Raw genomic sequence first — 16753 nt, 5'->3', positions numbered from 1 at the left:
TTAGACAAGATAAACATACCCCCAAAGTTAAACAATTCAAAGGAGGGCAGAATCAGTAACTAAAACTGTGGGGCAGACAGACCAATGGTTCAACTATCTGAACTCAAATTAGGCAAATCTAGGAGATTTTTGAAATTTCAGTTTCCCAAGACCTACTCTAGATCTACTGAACTAGAACTTCCATGGAACGGGGTCTAGGAATGTCTCATTGCTCCCCAAAGTCCCACAGCAGGACTCTATACACCACAGCCAGTCAGTGCTGTGTGCATCTTCAGTGTGAGCGAGAGCACAACAGTAACGTGAGAGAGGTACAGACAGAACTTTTAAAGTCTGCGGGAAAGACTGCTGGATGAAAGGCTTTGTAGAGACAATGACAATAGAACTGAAACTTGAAGGAAGGGTAGAATGTGAGAAAGAGAAAAGAAAGGTATCTAACAAGGATAAAATACCATAAGCCAAGACACAGAGACGGACAGATAGGGAACAGCAAGGGCTGGGAAGCCTGCTTTGGCTGAGCTGTAGGGTGTGCAGGCGAGTGATGGTGGGTAAGGCAGACTTCCTGAACCTAAACACAAGATTAATGAACTTAACCTTTACTCCACAGGCAATGAAGAACCTTGTAGATTTTTAAGAAAATAGGAAACAGTAATAGAGCTGTGCATGAAGATTACACTGTCAGCAGATATACATGGAAGAAGAGACAGAAGAGAGCAGTGAGGAAATTATTCTAAAACTCCAGGTAAGAAATAACAGGGACCCCACACCAGGCTGCAGGACTACAGACTATGAGAGGTAATTTGCACGTAAAAAAAGACAGACTTTGTCAACTAGGCAAGGATGAGGGAAGGGACAATAATCACTCAGCAGTTTCCATGGGCAAAGACCAGGAAGCAGGAGCAAGAGCAGATTTGGAGTAGGATACAAATTCCATTTTAGACCTAGGAGATTTAAAGTACAGAGGAGGCATCAAAGGGGCTGGTGGAAAAACCGTTGGAAATTAGAAACTTGAGCACATTTAGGGAAGAGATACAGATTTCAGAGTTAACAGCTAACAACTGAACGACATGGGAGTGATTAAAAGTAAAAGGCCACAGAGATAACAAAAAGAAGACATATAAGGGCCATTATCATAAAAAAATTAACTCAATTTGGTGACTGGGTATGAAGGATAAGAAAGTCGATAATGACTCTGAATTTGTATAACTAGGAGAATGAAAGTCTCATAAAAGAAAGAGGAAGGAAGAGAAACAGTAAGTCTTAAGGGGAAAATAAAGCTAGGGTGGATAATCGACTGCCAATATTGTTACTTTAAAAGACTCTGTTATTGCAGGGAAAATGGGCTAGATGACTGGTTCTCAAGTTAACCATGGAAAGATGCACCTGGATGTTGAGGCATGTTCTGTCATTACAAAAGCTTTCAAAGCTTCTTCATAACTTCCATACTTATCTTGCTGTGGCCAGTAACTAGCAGTTTGTGGTCTAGCACAGGGCCACAGACCATCCAAGGCATGGTCCTGAACTAGAACATCTCCAAGATGCTTCCTGCTTCTAAGATGCTCTGACATTAATATTTCAAACCTGGTTGCTGAGAAAGAGTAGCAAACTGGGACAAGAAAGGCCAGTTCCCACCATTTACCAGCAGTGACAAGGGCTGGCACCTACTGCATTTCTCAGTATGTTAGGTTTCCTTCCTTCTTTAACTTTTCTCATCTGTGAAATGAGAGACATAGTTGGCTCCCCAATCTCCCATGGTTAAGAGAATGAAAAGAAATGATACATGTGAAATCACAATATAAATACACAATATAAATATTATTATTATTAAAATGCTACTAATAACTTCAAGTAGAGAGCAGTAAATTCCAAACCTGATTTCCTAAGACTTCCTTTGACTATAATCTCAAGGCACAACATAAAATTCTCCAAATAAAATTCACTTTAATTTACTTTATTAAAACAACAAAAGAGTGAAAACTTCCCACAAAGAAAAGCTTCACAACCAGATGGCTTCACTGGTGAATTATACCAAATGTTTAAAGAAAAATTACCACCAATCTTTCACAAAGTCTTCCCAAAATGAAGAGGACTTTTCAATTCATTCTATCAGGCCAGTATAACCCAACCCCAATACCAAAATCAGACAGAAATCCAAGGAAAGAAAACTACAGACAAATATCCCTTGTAAATATAGATGTAAACTTCTCAACAAAATACAAACATAAAAGGATTGTTTTCCTGTTAGCACCTGGAGTAAGGGCTGGCAGAAACAAGAAACAGCTAATTTCAAATACTGGAACAATCAAACATAGAATATACAATGTTTAAGAAGTTTCAAGAATAAAAGAAAGTTTTTGGAATATGAATAAATAGCAAGTTGATTTGATTAAGAACTGAAGAGAAATTCTGGAAATGTTAAATATAATAACTAAAATTTAAAATTCAATATATAGAAGAACAGGAGATTAGACACAGATGTAAGATAGACTTGAGAGAAAGAGACAATGGGGTAAAGGTACTGTTTCATTGGATAATGGTTGAGAATTTTCCAGAACTGATGAAAGATACCATTCTACAGATTGAAGGAGCCCAGCAAATCCTAAAAAGGAGAAATAAAAAGAAATCCACATCTAACTACCAAAGTTAGAAAAACAACAACAGAATAAACATAAAGTATAAGATTTAAAAAAAAAAAAGAAGAAGCAGAAATTAATGAAATAGAAAGCAAATGTAAAAAAGAGAACAATGAAGAAAAATCAAAAGCTGGTTCTCCAAAAATACCAATATAATAGCAAAGTTCTGGTGCGACTGATCAAGATAAGAAAAAAAAAAAAGTAATAATATTAGGAATGAAAAGGAAGATACAACTACAAACAACAAAAATTAAAAAGAGAATATATATTGAAAAATTTCAGGCCAAAACATTGTAAATCTTACTTGAAAAGAACAAATTCTTTTAAACTATCACTTACAAAATTGACCTAAGAAGAAACAGAATACCTGAAGAGTCCTATATCCATTAACTAAAATTCAATCACTTATTAAACACATACATAGAAAAGTCCTGGTCCAAATAGTTTTACCATGAGTTCTTATCAATATTCAAAGAAAAAATTATTCTAATCACACAACAAATAGTCCAAATGTCAGAAAAAGAGGGAATATCTCCTCATTTAATAAGGCTAGCACAAACTTGACATCAAAACTTAATAAAGACAAAGGAAAATTATAGGACAATTTTATTAATGATCATAGAGGCAAAAAATATTAGCAAACCAAATCTAGCACTATATAAAAAAAGAGAAACATACAATCTGGGCTAATTAATGTGGAAACATGCATCAAATATTTTTCAGTTCCTGTCACATCTCTTACACAAGGAATTCATTTATTTTTCTTTTCCTTTCATTTTGAAACTTTCTACTTCCTTGCTTTCTCCCATTGCATTCGCCTCCTTTTTCTTTCCTCTTTCTCTTCTCAATCCTCATTTCATTAATGGGGCTTCTCAATCATTTTCCTAACTTCAACATCAACTTACATACTAAAGACACAAACTTGGTTTCCAGCCTACATCTCCCAATTAAATTTCAGACACATAATTATTTGCCCAGCCCATCTATATATAACTAACCAACCAATCCCAGAATTAGCAGGACAGGTACTGGGGAGAAGAAAGGCACACAGAAAGAAGAGCCCTGAATACTTGCAGAGGGTTCCTTTCAAGTCTTCATCTTCATACTGATTAGTGCAAATGGGTGTAAAAATAACTGAGTCCAGGAAAGAACTACCCGAAAAGAGAAGACCAAGTAAGTCCCTGCAGTTTACACAATGCCAGGGTGAATTTGTGTTTCCACCATCCAGAGTGGAAAAACCTGTAATACTCAGGGCTCTGGGTATACTACTCAGAAGCTTACTGCCTCAATAGTAAGGTAAAATTAGCTCTAAACTAATGGCTGCCTCAAAAGCTGTTTCTCAACATAACCAAACCAAGCTCAGTAATATTTAAAGAATGACAAAAAATATTTGGAATCAAATAATTAAAATTAACAATGTCTGGTATCTGATAAGAAATTGGCAGGGGGGTGGGTATAGCTCAGTGGCAGAGCACACACTGAGCATGTATGAGGTCCTGGGTCCAATCTGCAGTAACTTCCATTAAAAAATAAAATTAAATTAAAAAGTGTTTTAAAAAATTATCAGGCATTCAAAGAAACAGGAAAATAGGAACCATAAGGGAAAAATCAATCAACAGAAACAGATTCAAATGATACAGACGATAGAATCAGTAAAAACTAGGTATCAAAAACATTATTATAACCAAATCCCATATGTTCAAGAAGGTAGAGTAAATCATGATCACGTGAAGGAGAGACATGGGAAATATTAAGGAGACCCAAAACAAACTTCTATAGATGAAAAATACAATGTCTAATATGAAGAATACACTGCTTGGGATTAATGGCTAATTAGGTTCCACAAAAGAATAATGAACCTGAAGACAGCAATAGAAACTTTCCAAAATGAGACACAGAGAAGAAAAAACAGACTGAAAAAAAAAAATGAGCAGAATATTAATAAGTTGTAGGATAATTTCAAGCACTCTAAAATATATAACTAGAGTCTCTCAAATATAAAGGGGAAGAAAAACAATTGAAGAAAACTTGACTAAAATTGTTCCAAATTTGATGGAAACTATAAACCTACAGATTCAAAAAACTTAACAAATCCCAAGAACAAGAAATATAAAGAAAACTAACTATATCAAATTGTTTAAAACTATTAATAAAGAGAAAAATCTTGAAAAATTGTGCACTACACTGGAAATTGACACAACATTGGAAACTGACTATAACTCAATAAAATAAAATTTTTAAAAAATAAATAAAAAATAAAAAGCCAAAAAAGAGATAGAAAAATCTTAAAAGTCAGAAAAACAAGAGATACATAATGTTCCCTGACCAAAGATGTGAACGACAACTGCTTTTCATCAGAAATAATGCAAGATATGTGAGCAACATCTTTACTGGAAGAAAAACTCAACCTACGATTTAATGCCAGCCAAAATATCTTTCAAAAATGAAGGCATAGTCAGAACTGGAAAAAAAAAATAATAATTAAGGCACAGTCAAGTATACCTCAAAAAAAATATTTCTTTTTTAAAGTGAAGACAAAATAAAAACATTTTCAAATATATAAAAACTGGAAGAATTCATCACCAGAAGACCACTATTACAAGAAATACTAAAGGAAACCACTCGTAAGAAGACAATGACATCAGATGGAAATCTGGAACTACTCAAAGAATAAAGAGCTCTAAAAACTGAAAATGTGGCGGGTTATAACATATGCAGAAGTAAAAGTATGACAACTATAGAACAAAGGATGGGGAAGGGGAAACAAAAGTATACTGTCATACACAGTTCTTACGCATGAAATGGTGTAACACTTGAAGGTAGACTGAGGCAATTATGTATTCTGTAAACTCTAAAGCAACTACTATAAAAATAAAGCAAAGGAATACAGCCAATAAGCCAAGAAAGGCGATAAAATGGAATTATAAAAAATACTTTAAAAAAACAGAGGAAAAAGGACAGAGAATAAATGGAACAAATAGAAAACGAACAAAAGAGATTAGATTTAAACCCAATACTAGCAATAATCGCATTAAATTTAAATGTTCTAAATAACCCAAATAAAAAGCAGAGATTGGCAGAGTAGATAAAAAAAAAACCAAGACTCAACTATGTGCTGCCAACAAGAAACCCACTTTAAATATAAAGACTAAAATGTTAAAAGAAAAAGTACTGAAAAAGATACCAAGCTAACAGTAACCAAAAGAAAGCTCGAGTGGCTATATTAATATCCCATAAAGTAAGATCTCAGAGCAAACACTATTACTGGGAATAAAGAAGGTCATTTTATAAATGATAAAAGGACCACTTCATCAAGAGAACGGAACAATCTTAAATGTTTATGCACCTAATAATATAACTACAAAATGTGTGAAGGAAAAAGTGAAAGAACTCATACAAATCAATATCCAAAAAAGCAAACAATCCAATTAAAAAATGAACAGAAGATCTGAAGAGACATTTTTCCAAAGAAGACATACAGATGGCCAATAGGTACCTGAAAAGATGCTTGATGTTGTTAATCATCAGGAAAATGCAAATCAAAACCACAATGAGATATCACCTCATACCTGTTAGAATGGCTATTATCAAAAAGAAATATGTGCTGGCAAGGATGTAGAGAAAAGGAATCCTTGTACACTGTTAGTGGGGATGTAAATTGGTGCAGCCTCTGTGAAAAACAGCATGGAGGTTCGTCAAAAAATTGAAAATAGAACAGAATTATCATGTGATCCAGCAATCTCACTCCTGGGTATATATATCCAAAGGAAATGAAATCAATATCTCAGAGAGATATCAGTACCCCCATGTTCAGTGCATCATTATGCACAGTAGCCAAGATGTAGAAGCAACCTAAGTGCCCATCCAACGATGAGTGGATAAAGAAATTGTAGGACATGTATACAATGAAATATTATTCAGTCATAAAAAAAGAAAATTTTGCCATTTGTGACAACATGGATGGACATAATGCTAGTGAAATAAGTGGGACAGAGAAAGACAAATAAAAGACAGACATCACATGATCTCTCTTATATGTGGAATCTTAAACAAACAAACAAACAAAATAAAATCCCCACCAAGCTCATAGATACAGAAACTTGACTGGTGGTTGCAAAGGCAGGGGGTGAGGAGTGGGAAAAATGAGTGTTTTGGGGAGTTTTCGTTTTGTTTTTTGGTTTAAACAAATTGAATAATAAAAAAGAACTTGCTCTGACTCTCATGGTAGAAATAAGACAGCAGAAGAAACTCTGGGAACGATGATACCAAGTCTCATCCATGGCTGGTGGTCCTGCTCTCCACCAACACTGCCCCACCCCATCTTCCACACCCAAGCACCTGTTGTTTTTATTGGCTACAAAGCAAATGAGATAATATTAAGGGATAGTTTAAAAATAAAGATACTCAATTTTCCTTAATAGAGATTTCAACGTCCCTTTCTCAGTAACTGACAGAACAAGCTGACAGAAAACCACCCAAGATACAGAAGGCTTGAACAACACTAACAACCAGCTTGACCTAATTAACATTTATAGAACACTGTAATCTAAGTGTTATCTCTGATCACAGTACAATAAAATTAAGAACCAATTTCTGGGAAATGCTCAAATATTTGGAAACTAAATTATCACTTCTAAATAACCCATAGATCAAAGAAGACATCAACAGGAATATTAGAAAGCATTGTGAATTGAATGAAAATGAAAATATGTCATATAAAAATTTGTGGGATGCAGCTAAAACCAGTGTTTAGAGGGAAATGTATGGCACCAAGTGTTTATGTTAGAAAACAAGATCTCAGATTTAACTAACTTAAGCTATCACCCTAAAAACTTCAGAACATTAAACCCAAAACAAACAGAAGGAAATAATAAAGATAACAGAAAGTAATGAAATAAAGAACAGAAAATAAAAAGAAACAATACAACCAAAAGCTTTCTTTAAAAAGACTATAAACTCTATTATAAGCTAATTTAAACTTTGAAGTATCGGCACAAAGACAACCAGGCCAAGGGAATAGTTTAGAAAATGCACAAATAGACATACACATAAATGTCAAGGGTTCCAATGCAGTGGAAAACAACAGCGTTCAATAAATAGTATTGGTTAAATAGAAAAGCCATATAGGAAAAAAGAAAAAGCTACATTCGTCAAGAGCAAATATTCCCACTACTGACGTTCAGGACATCTTCAGAATTAAAACAGGATTCATAAATACCATTTATCAATTACATTCCATGAAAATGTGCTGAATATTTACTTGTGTTGCCTCATGTACAGAAACTTGTAAAACTAATTCAAAATATCCCAAGTCAGGGGGGAGTGTATATAGCTCAATGGTAGAGTGTGTGCTTAGCATGCACGAGGTCCTGGGTTCAATCCCCAGCACCTCCATTAAAAACAAACAAACAAACCTAATTACTTCCCCCTCCAGAAAAAAAAATTTTTTTTAAATCCAAGTCAAGTTAAGCTGATATGAATATCAATCTTAGAAAGCGTGATTGAAATGATCTCTAACTTAGATAGCTTAAGCTCAATTGTACGTCTATCTGAAAGCAAGAAGATGCTAATGGTAAGTTAACAGTCCTTTTTTTTTTAATTATTATTTTTTTTAATTTAGTTAATTTTGAGGGGGTTAATTAGGTCTATTTATTTATTTTTAGAGGAGGTGCTGGGGATTGAACCCAGGACCCTGGACATGCTATGCATATGCTCTACCACTTGAGCTATACCTTCCCCCCTTAAGTTAACAGTCATGAATGCCATATAAAATGGAACCTCAGAGAGAGAAATAGATATATAGCATTCTCCAATCCTCCCGCTAGGAGACAGGGGAGACAGGGACAACTACACGGGATATAAATCCCAAGAGTGGAAACAGATGTATCAAGCTATTATAGTTCAATGATACTGGACATTAATACCTCAATAACTCTCCCTGCTCTAATTCCATGCCCAAATAAGCTTCTGACTACAATTTCCTTCTCATGTAAGTTTGCTCTGAACATTCGTACTACTTAATGATTATATTTCTCACTATGAACTGGCATTTTGGTTTATATCTTAGTCTCCAGTGAATCGGTTCCCTAAGCCTAATCACCTCTGGGTGTACTAACAAATCACACTGTAAGCCTATAAATTAAAAAAACAGACCCTAGAATGTATGTCCATACAGTGATACTGTGAAATTCTAGGAGTCGGCCTGGGGCAGATAGCTAGTCTCCCCTCTATCTTGCTGAACATCTATTCAAATCGTACTTAAAAAAAGAAAGAAAGAAAGAAAGAATATTAGCTGAGTCTGTGAGTCATCTTTTGGCCCCAGACAAGGATCTATGTCAGCACTGTCACACTGCACCAAGCAGATCCCGATGACGCTAAGGCAGACCCTGAAAGAGAACTAGCTTTCTCACTAGCACTGAAGGGGCTGGGCATTAATCTACAGCTTTCTGATAAGGCAGATGCCAAGAACCTCTAATGAGATTATTTTGAAAAATATTTTAACACATTAGAAATATTAAAAAATGGATCAATCTTGCAGAAGACAGAGGTGAAGTAAAATGCACTATTTCCAGCTACTATGGGGAAAGGAACACAGAAGACAAGAAGTCAGACAGTGAGACTCCAAGGAGCCCCGGGACCACAGGCAAGTTCCTTAACCTATCAAGGCCTTGACTTCCTCTATAAAATGAGGGAATGGAATCGGATAATCTCTAAGGTCCCTTTCAATTCTAATTATAATTGGTTCCTTTAGTGATAACTGGGAAAGTTCCAGAAACAAATTTACCAAGAAAACTTAAAAGCAGCTTTCCTCAAATAACAGAGTACATTTCTTCCCAAGTGGAATCTATTTTATCTCCATTGATGATAAAATTACATCCAAGAATATTTTAAAATCAGCATATACAGGGAGAAATCAATCTACTACAGTGGGAATTTAAGAACAAAAAGGAAAAGGACTCACGTGTGTCTTCCGTATCTGAGGGTCTCTCGGATGGACCAGGCAACCTGGTAGGGTGAGGCCTGCTCTGAGTCCTCCAGCTCTTCTCCACTCTCTTCAGACCAGTCTAAACCTGGGACAGAGAGATGATGTTGCAAGTTAGAAAAGACTCATGTTTATTTTAAATTTAGATCAGAAGCTACCCAACACCAACAACAAGTACCATCATGGTGTGAATAAATGCCTCCTGATGAGTTTCATCCTTGTTCTGGGACAAAGATATTAATAATGAAGGTATGACATGCACTCATACTTAATGACATTATAACAAAAATGCTATATTCCATGGATGAACTTCTTTCATCAGATGCTTCACAAATGGAGTAGAAACAACACAAGCAAAGAGAGTTCAAGTCAAAAAAGGGGGTAAAAGTATCAAAACATTATACACTAAAATAATGTCAGAAAAACATAAACCATATTCAAGACGATAGGAAAAGAAGCCTTATGTTGAGGACAGACAAGTAAAAAGGTGCCAGTGGACTCACTCTATACCGCAACAAAGAAGGGCCCAAGAATAAACTGTCAAAGGCAGGCACACTCCCTCACCCTCCCAACACCTCTGGAGGAAAGGACTGCACCCACTTATTCCCAGGCTCTTGACCCCTACATGAAGACGGAAGGGTAGGCAGTGTTTTATTTCTAACGTGGTTTGGGGGTTTCTTTTAGTTCTTTTAAACAATAGCTGTCACATTTGTGCTCCATTTTGAAAAACAAGCTTAGAGGGGAAAGGGAAGAAATACAGTATGAACGTACTTGCTTATGTTGTTAACACTATTATTTTTAATGACTGGATAATTGTTAGCTTCCAATATAAAGGTTTTACCTTTTTAAAAGTTTTGTATCTTGAAGAAGTCTTGATAAATACTGATGTTGCATACAACATCAGTGTGTGGACAATATAACTTCAATATACTCATACCACTATGAAACATCAATTAGATACACTGATGACCAATACTCTTATGTCTTCCTTATTGATACCCACAAAAATTAAGAGACCACTTTCATTAGACACGGATAGTTAAAAAAGACCTCACAGATTTCTTCCATAATTTGAATGTGTTTACATGTACCAAATAAGGCAATTAAGAAAAGATTAACTGAAATGCAAATTATAAATGCTTAAAATTATGTAACAGTGCCACTGGCATAAAGAAACCCCAAATCTAGTTCCAAGAAGACTAACCAAAATGCCAGGTCATCTTAAAAAGTTACTTTCTGTAACTAAAATAATTAGCAATCTGTTAAAAACTAAATTTAAAAAATAAAAAACAAGTAAGTGATCACAACACCATCAGCTTCAGGATGCTGAAAGGTGAGATCCTTCGAACACAAAGTGACACAAGGCACTTTTAAAAATTAGAACGTGAATTGCTATTTTTTATTGTTTATGTAAATATAATAATGTGTACTAAGGCACGTATGCTTTCTCTGAAAAAGTCAAGATCTAAGCCATAAGAACTAAGACGGAAGTGTTTCTCTTGTTATAAAATTAACTGTCCAATCAAGCAAACCTTTGATCTTGGCTTCATTATCACTAGTTTTAATGTAAATAATTGAGACACCAGACAAGACAGGACTATAAAAGCCAATCAAACACTGTGCTTTTCTTTAAGTATTCTTTGCTGACATGGGTGCAGACTATGCTTGGTCATAATAGTGCATCACAATTTCTGGTTTCTCCAAAATAACCTTTGTTTTGAAAACTTGGGCCCCTCATATGCTTGAATTTTTTTTTTTAATAAAAAGACAGTACTTTTTCTGTAAGTTTTAGTTCTGTTCAAAAGGACTGAAAATCAGCCCTCAACATAACATAAAATTTCATGGTTTCAAAAGCTAAAAAATTACCAGCATCCAGAAATAAATAGAAGCATAAATAAAAATTTAGTAGATGATAGGGGTAAATGGTGGAATAAGAGGTAGACATTTAGAAAAAGAAAATATAGGTGAGTATATCTATATACTCTTGGAATGAAGAGAGCCCAAACAAGGGGGTGGGAACCCTGATTCAAAAGGAAGAAATCCTAAAAAAGAGAGAATACATTAAAAAATGTTAACCTCTGAGGGGGGAAGTTATAGCTCAAATGGTAGAGTGCATGCTTAGCATGCATGAGGTCCTAGGTTCAATCCCCAGTATCTCCTCCAAAAATAAATAAACTTAATTACCTCCCCACCACTGCCAAAATAAAATAAATAGTACAATAATAAATAAATTAAATATTTTAAAAATGTTAACCTCTAAGTTCCAACACCTTTATAATAGATATTAAAAGCAAATAACAAATAGGAGGGAAGAGAGGCTTTGCAACTAACATGAAATATGTATAAAAAGCTCTTACCTATTAATAAAAAAGAGAAGTATTTAAGTAAAAATGGATAAAAAATTGAAAAGGCAAAATAAGTAAGAAATATGTATGTCCAAAAAAAAGCATATGAACAAATATTCAAAACTACATTATTAATCTAAGATAGCAGTTCTCCATCAAAGTATGGCCCACCATCCCCAAAGATCCCTGAAACACTTTAGGGGAAATCCTTAAGTCAACACTATCTTTAAAACAATACTAAGATCTTATTTGCCTTTTTTACTGTGTTGACATTTGCACTGATGATAAAAAAAAAAAAACCACAGTGGATAAAACTGCACTAGTTGTCAATAGATGTTCCACAACATGACTTGCGGTCAAATGAAAACAAACAAACAAACAAACAAAAAACAAACAGTTTTAAGCCTATCCTTGATAAAGCACTTGTTTCTTAAAGATTATTTATTTCATTAAGTCTTGATTCTTGGGTACATGTCTTTATGACATCGTGTGTGACTAAATGTGAGGAATACGTGAAGTGCCTCTGCAGCATCTGGAGAGAGTGTGGCGGCTGCATGGAGGAAAGGCAATTGCAGGACTCTTAGTTGTGACCTGAATCAGCTGCTTTTTCTTCATTCAACACTATTTTTATTTGAAAGAGTGACTGACAGACAAACTATGGGTACTAAGACCTGGATATCTGGCAGTCATTTTTCCTAAAATGAACACAGTGAAACCAACCTTTCAAGGAAAACAATGAAGGGTATTTGTTGCCAATAACATTCAAATTTCCACTTGAAAGCTCATTTTTTTTTGAAAACCTGAATTTATCACAGAGTATGACAACCTCCTAAGAATTAGACTTTTCATAAGGTTGCTGTTAATACTAATGGATGTGATTTAAAATTTTTATATAATGAAGTATGTTAACATTTGGGACAGCTGTGTAACTCACTAAACCAGTATTTCCAAATGACCAAAACATGGCATTATAAAATCATGCATGAGTAAAAGACCCATTCAAAGTACAAGGTAAATCAATGGATTTTAATGTAATAATATGTAAAAACCTTTGATAAAGTTTCAGATTCCACATTGCAACTAATCTTTAAGAAACTACCACTTGTCAAGTTTTGGTGTAGAATCAGTTAAGAATACCCACAATTACTTGGAAAAAAACCATTAAAATATTCCTCCCTTTTTTAACTACAAATGTGTAAGGCCATATTTCTCTCTGCTAGCCAATACCGCCCATCAGGACAGACTGAATGCAAAAGCAGGTATCTAGCTGTCTTCTAGTAAACAAGACTTAAAATTTTGTAAAACAACGTAAAACAATGCTGCTCTTCCCATTATATTTGTTTTTGTTTTAGAAAACATAGTTATTTTTCATAAAAAGAACATGTTAACATGTAGTGAGTTTGTTATTTTTAAATGAATTACAAGTTAAAACTGAGAAATTAAAAATACTAATTCAGTACATATCAATAGGTGTAATTCACATACACAAAATCCCTACAGTATGCTCAATAATTTTGGAGTATAAATAAAGGGATTCTAAGGTCGAAAATTTGAGAAACATTGATCTAAGGTAGGCAAATTTTCTATCAAATTCATAAAAGCAAAATACTAATAATAATATCTAATATCCAGGACTATATAGATGTAGAGAAACTGTCATTCTCTTACACTGCTGAAAGTAAGGTAAACTGACAAAATCAGTCTAATGGAAAATTTGTTAACACATATCAAAAACCTTCCTAAAAAGTGCAAAAGCATGGAATCAGCAGTTCTGCTTCTAGGAATCTATTTGAAGGAAAAATTTTAAATGTGATGGTAATTATTTTACTGTGAGGCTATACAGCTACAACACTTAGTAATGAAATTAATTGGGAACGATTTAAATTAGAGAAAGAATTCAGCTGTGACAAATTATGTTGTGTATGAAAAATTACTAACTTGATAATACATTACAAAAAGTTTTTAAATAGGTTGCAATGCTGTATGTATAGCAGGAACTTAATTTTATATATCTGAAAAAATATACCAAGGTATTAACAAATGGGTATTAATAAAGTTTGGGATGTTTTAATTTATTACTTGCTTATCTATATTTTTTAAGGTTTATTAGTTTTTTTAATTACCAAAAGTCATACATCGTTTAATAACAGGTAAAACAATCTAAAGCTGTATAAGAGTTATCAATCCTATCTGCTTAAAACCACATCCTGTCCAATTCCATCCCCTCATGGTAGCCAATGTTACCAGCCTGACAGTGTACATCCAGTCACACTTTAACTATGCTCATGCCAAAGAGGCAAACATCTACCCATGTATTAGCTATATCTGGATCAGCAGATACTGTGTCCCTTGTTTATTTATTTTTACAAAACTAGGATAGTACAATACTTCACTTTTTTCTACTTGTTAATATACCATGGACACATCCAGGTCCAGATACAGATTTCATTCTTTTTTTGTTTTAGTAGCTGCATATTTTATAAAATGCATATATACAATAATTTTCTCAAGGTTGCCTACAGGTTATAAAGGTCGTTGGCAGATTTTTAGTATTGTAAGCAATGTTGCAGTCAACATCCTTGAACACATATCCTTACCTTCCTATATTTGTTTTAGCCATAGGATAGAGTCACAAAAGTGAGTTTGCTGGCTATACATAAACTTTTAATTAGTAGATACTGTCACATTATTCACCAGCAATGTATGAGATCCCATAGCCTCATCAACAAAGGATATAATTTCTGCCAAACTGATGGTAATTCACTGTTATTTTAACTTGTGTTCCCTGTCACGGGGATTGAGGTTTTCATTTTTTTTACTGACCATTTATATTTCTTCTTCCTCTATTCCCATCTTTTTCCCATTTTTCTATTGCTGTCATGTTATACAAATAATTTTTCCTAAAGTTAGAATCAGACCTCATACCATATTCAAACTCCAAGTGAATTAAAGCTTTAAATGATCTAAAACAATCAACTTATTAATAGAAAATACAGAATATCTCTATAAACTTGCAGTCAGGTATGTTTTCTTGAATAAGACAGAAAACTCAGAAGCAACAAAGGAAAGATAGACATGTGACTACATTAAAGTTTTATCTGTATTTTTTTTTCACTTTTAAATCAACAGGTATTGCTTTAAGAATTTTTTTTTTAAAAAGTCTTTGTTTTAGGAACTGTTGGCAGATATTAAGAATGCTATCGTTATTCCAAGGTCCTATGATACGACGTGTCGAGGACTCCATTAGCCACACAGGTACTGAGCTCTTAGAGTCACAAAACCAAACACAAGTGCCTTTTAATACTGCTGCCACCACCACTAGTACAAGCTATAACTGCAATTCTAAATTCCCAGCTTCTATTTCTTCTGTATCTTCTTCACCAGTTATTATCCTCTCCAGTGGCACATTTAAGGTGGTTTACCTAAATACAGAACCTTTCATTGGACCACTTTGTCCAAGCAGTCTCTCCCTATCCCATAAGTGAAGGTTATGAAAATAAGGCCTTGTACAAAAAAGCACATTTTGTTATATTATGCGTATCTGATACAGGTAAAATAGATAACTCACCTAGATGGGGAAACAGATCAGTGTCCAACTGATGTTTCTGGGTACACAGTTTCATCAGTCTCTGCAGTCGACTTATACAGGAGAAGTGTGGAGAGAAGGCGGTGGCTTTCATAAGGACCCGGTCAGTCCTGGGGGGGTCCACGATGGGAGCCCTACTGGATGGCAGGAGGGGCAGAGGCCTCTTGTGGGACAACTGCCTCGCTTGTGCTATAGTGTGCGTGGTGGGGGCCACTCCCTGCATTGGTAGGCTGGTGTTCTGAGGTTGAGGTGACTTGCAGACTAAACCCTGCGGTGGCGGTGGAGGTTTTAAAGAAGTGGACAAAGGTGACAGGCGGGAGTGCGGCTGCGGAGGCTGCTGCTGAGAAGGTGCAGGAGGGGGACTAAAGTGCTCTTGTCGAACTTTTAAAATCTCTGTCTCTCTCTGGCACTGCCGATTCTGGGCCAACTTGCTCTGCAACTTCTTTCTCACAGTTGCCCCTTTCTTTAGGTCATCGTCTTCCTCGTTGAAAGCAAAGGGGTCTTCCAACTCGGTTTCCAGGTAGTGGAGAGGGACCCTTGCCCCCGGTGGAGAGAGGGACATTCCATCCAGTCCATTGGGCATCTTCAAGGCCAGCGTGGGCACCGTCAGGCTAAAGGCCATGGTATCCATCTGGTGCCTGACCTTCACCTCATCTATAGGATCATTCTTTTTCTTCCTCTCTTTTTTCGGGATAAAGCCAAGTACCTGCAAGTGGCTGTTGCAGTACCTTAAAAATACACACGTGGGTAAATGTTCAGGATACATATTAAGAAAAGTACAATATAAAACTACACATCATAAAATGTAAATCCTAGTATGTTAAAAATGCAAAACTAAAATAACTCTTTGGTATTCGTGGATTTAATATATGCAACTTTCACTACTTTCAAGCAACCCTCAGTCTGTGCAATTTTGCTAAAGCAAATATATGAATTGCACATGTGAAGAGGCTGCCAGACAGAAGCAAGTCATTCAAATAGTGAGAGGCCCTGGATAACCACCCAGCTATTGCTTCTTAACATCGCTTTGTTATTCTCTATTCATAGCATACAAAGTAACACAAGAGTCTAAAGGATCACTGAAAATTCTCTTATGGAGGAAGAAAAAAATATGTTCCAATGTCATTCAAGTATCTGGAGATTCACAAAGATCTTATGGCATGACCCTTAAGATGTCAGGTGTCTACTGTGTTACACACACACACACACA

General features: G+C 35.1%; 1 protein-coding gene across 8 annotated transcripts in view; it reads right to left on the bottom strand.

The window, feature by feature from the left end:
* Positions 1 to 16753, bottom strand: part of INO80D (INO80 complex subunit D) — a 60067-nt gene that overhangs the window by 25841 nt on the left and 17473 nt on the right. For all 8 annotated transcript variants that reach the window (XM_032480007.1, XM_032480014.1, XM_032480009.1 and 5 more), the window contains 2 exons: positions 15526 to 16271; positions 9592 to 9700 (listed from right to left, as the gene is read on the bottom strand). In XM_032480007.1, coding sequence (XP_032335898.1) covers positions 9592 to 9700; positions 15526 to 16271 — 855 coding nt within the window. The remainder of the gene's footprint in view (positions 1 to 9591; positions 9701 to 15525; positions 16272 to 16753) is intronic.

The sequence above is a fragment of the Camelus ferus genome, chromosome 5, assembly GCF_009834535.1.
Source record: "Camelus ferus isolate YT-003-E chromosome 5, BCGSAC_Cfer_1.0, whole genome shotgun sequence".
Taxonomy (NCBI): Eukaryota; Metazoa; Chordata; class Mammalia; order Artiodactyla; family Camelidae; genus Camelus; species Camelus ferus.
Note: the sequence above shows the minus strand (reverse complement) of the source record. Positions and strands in the feature narration are given on the sequence as shown.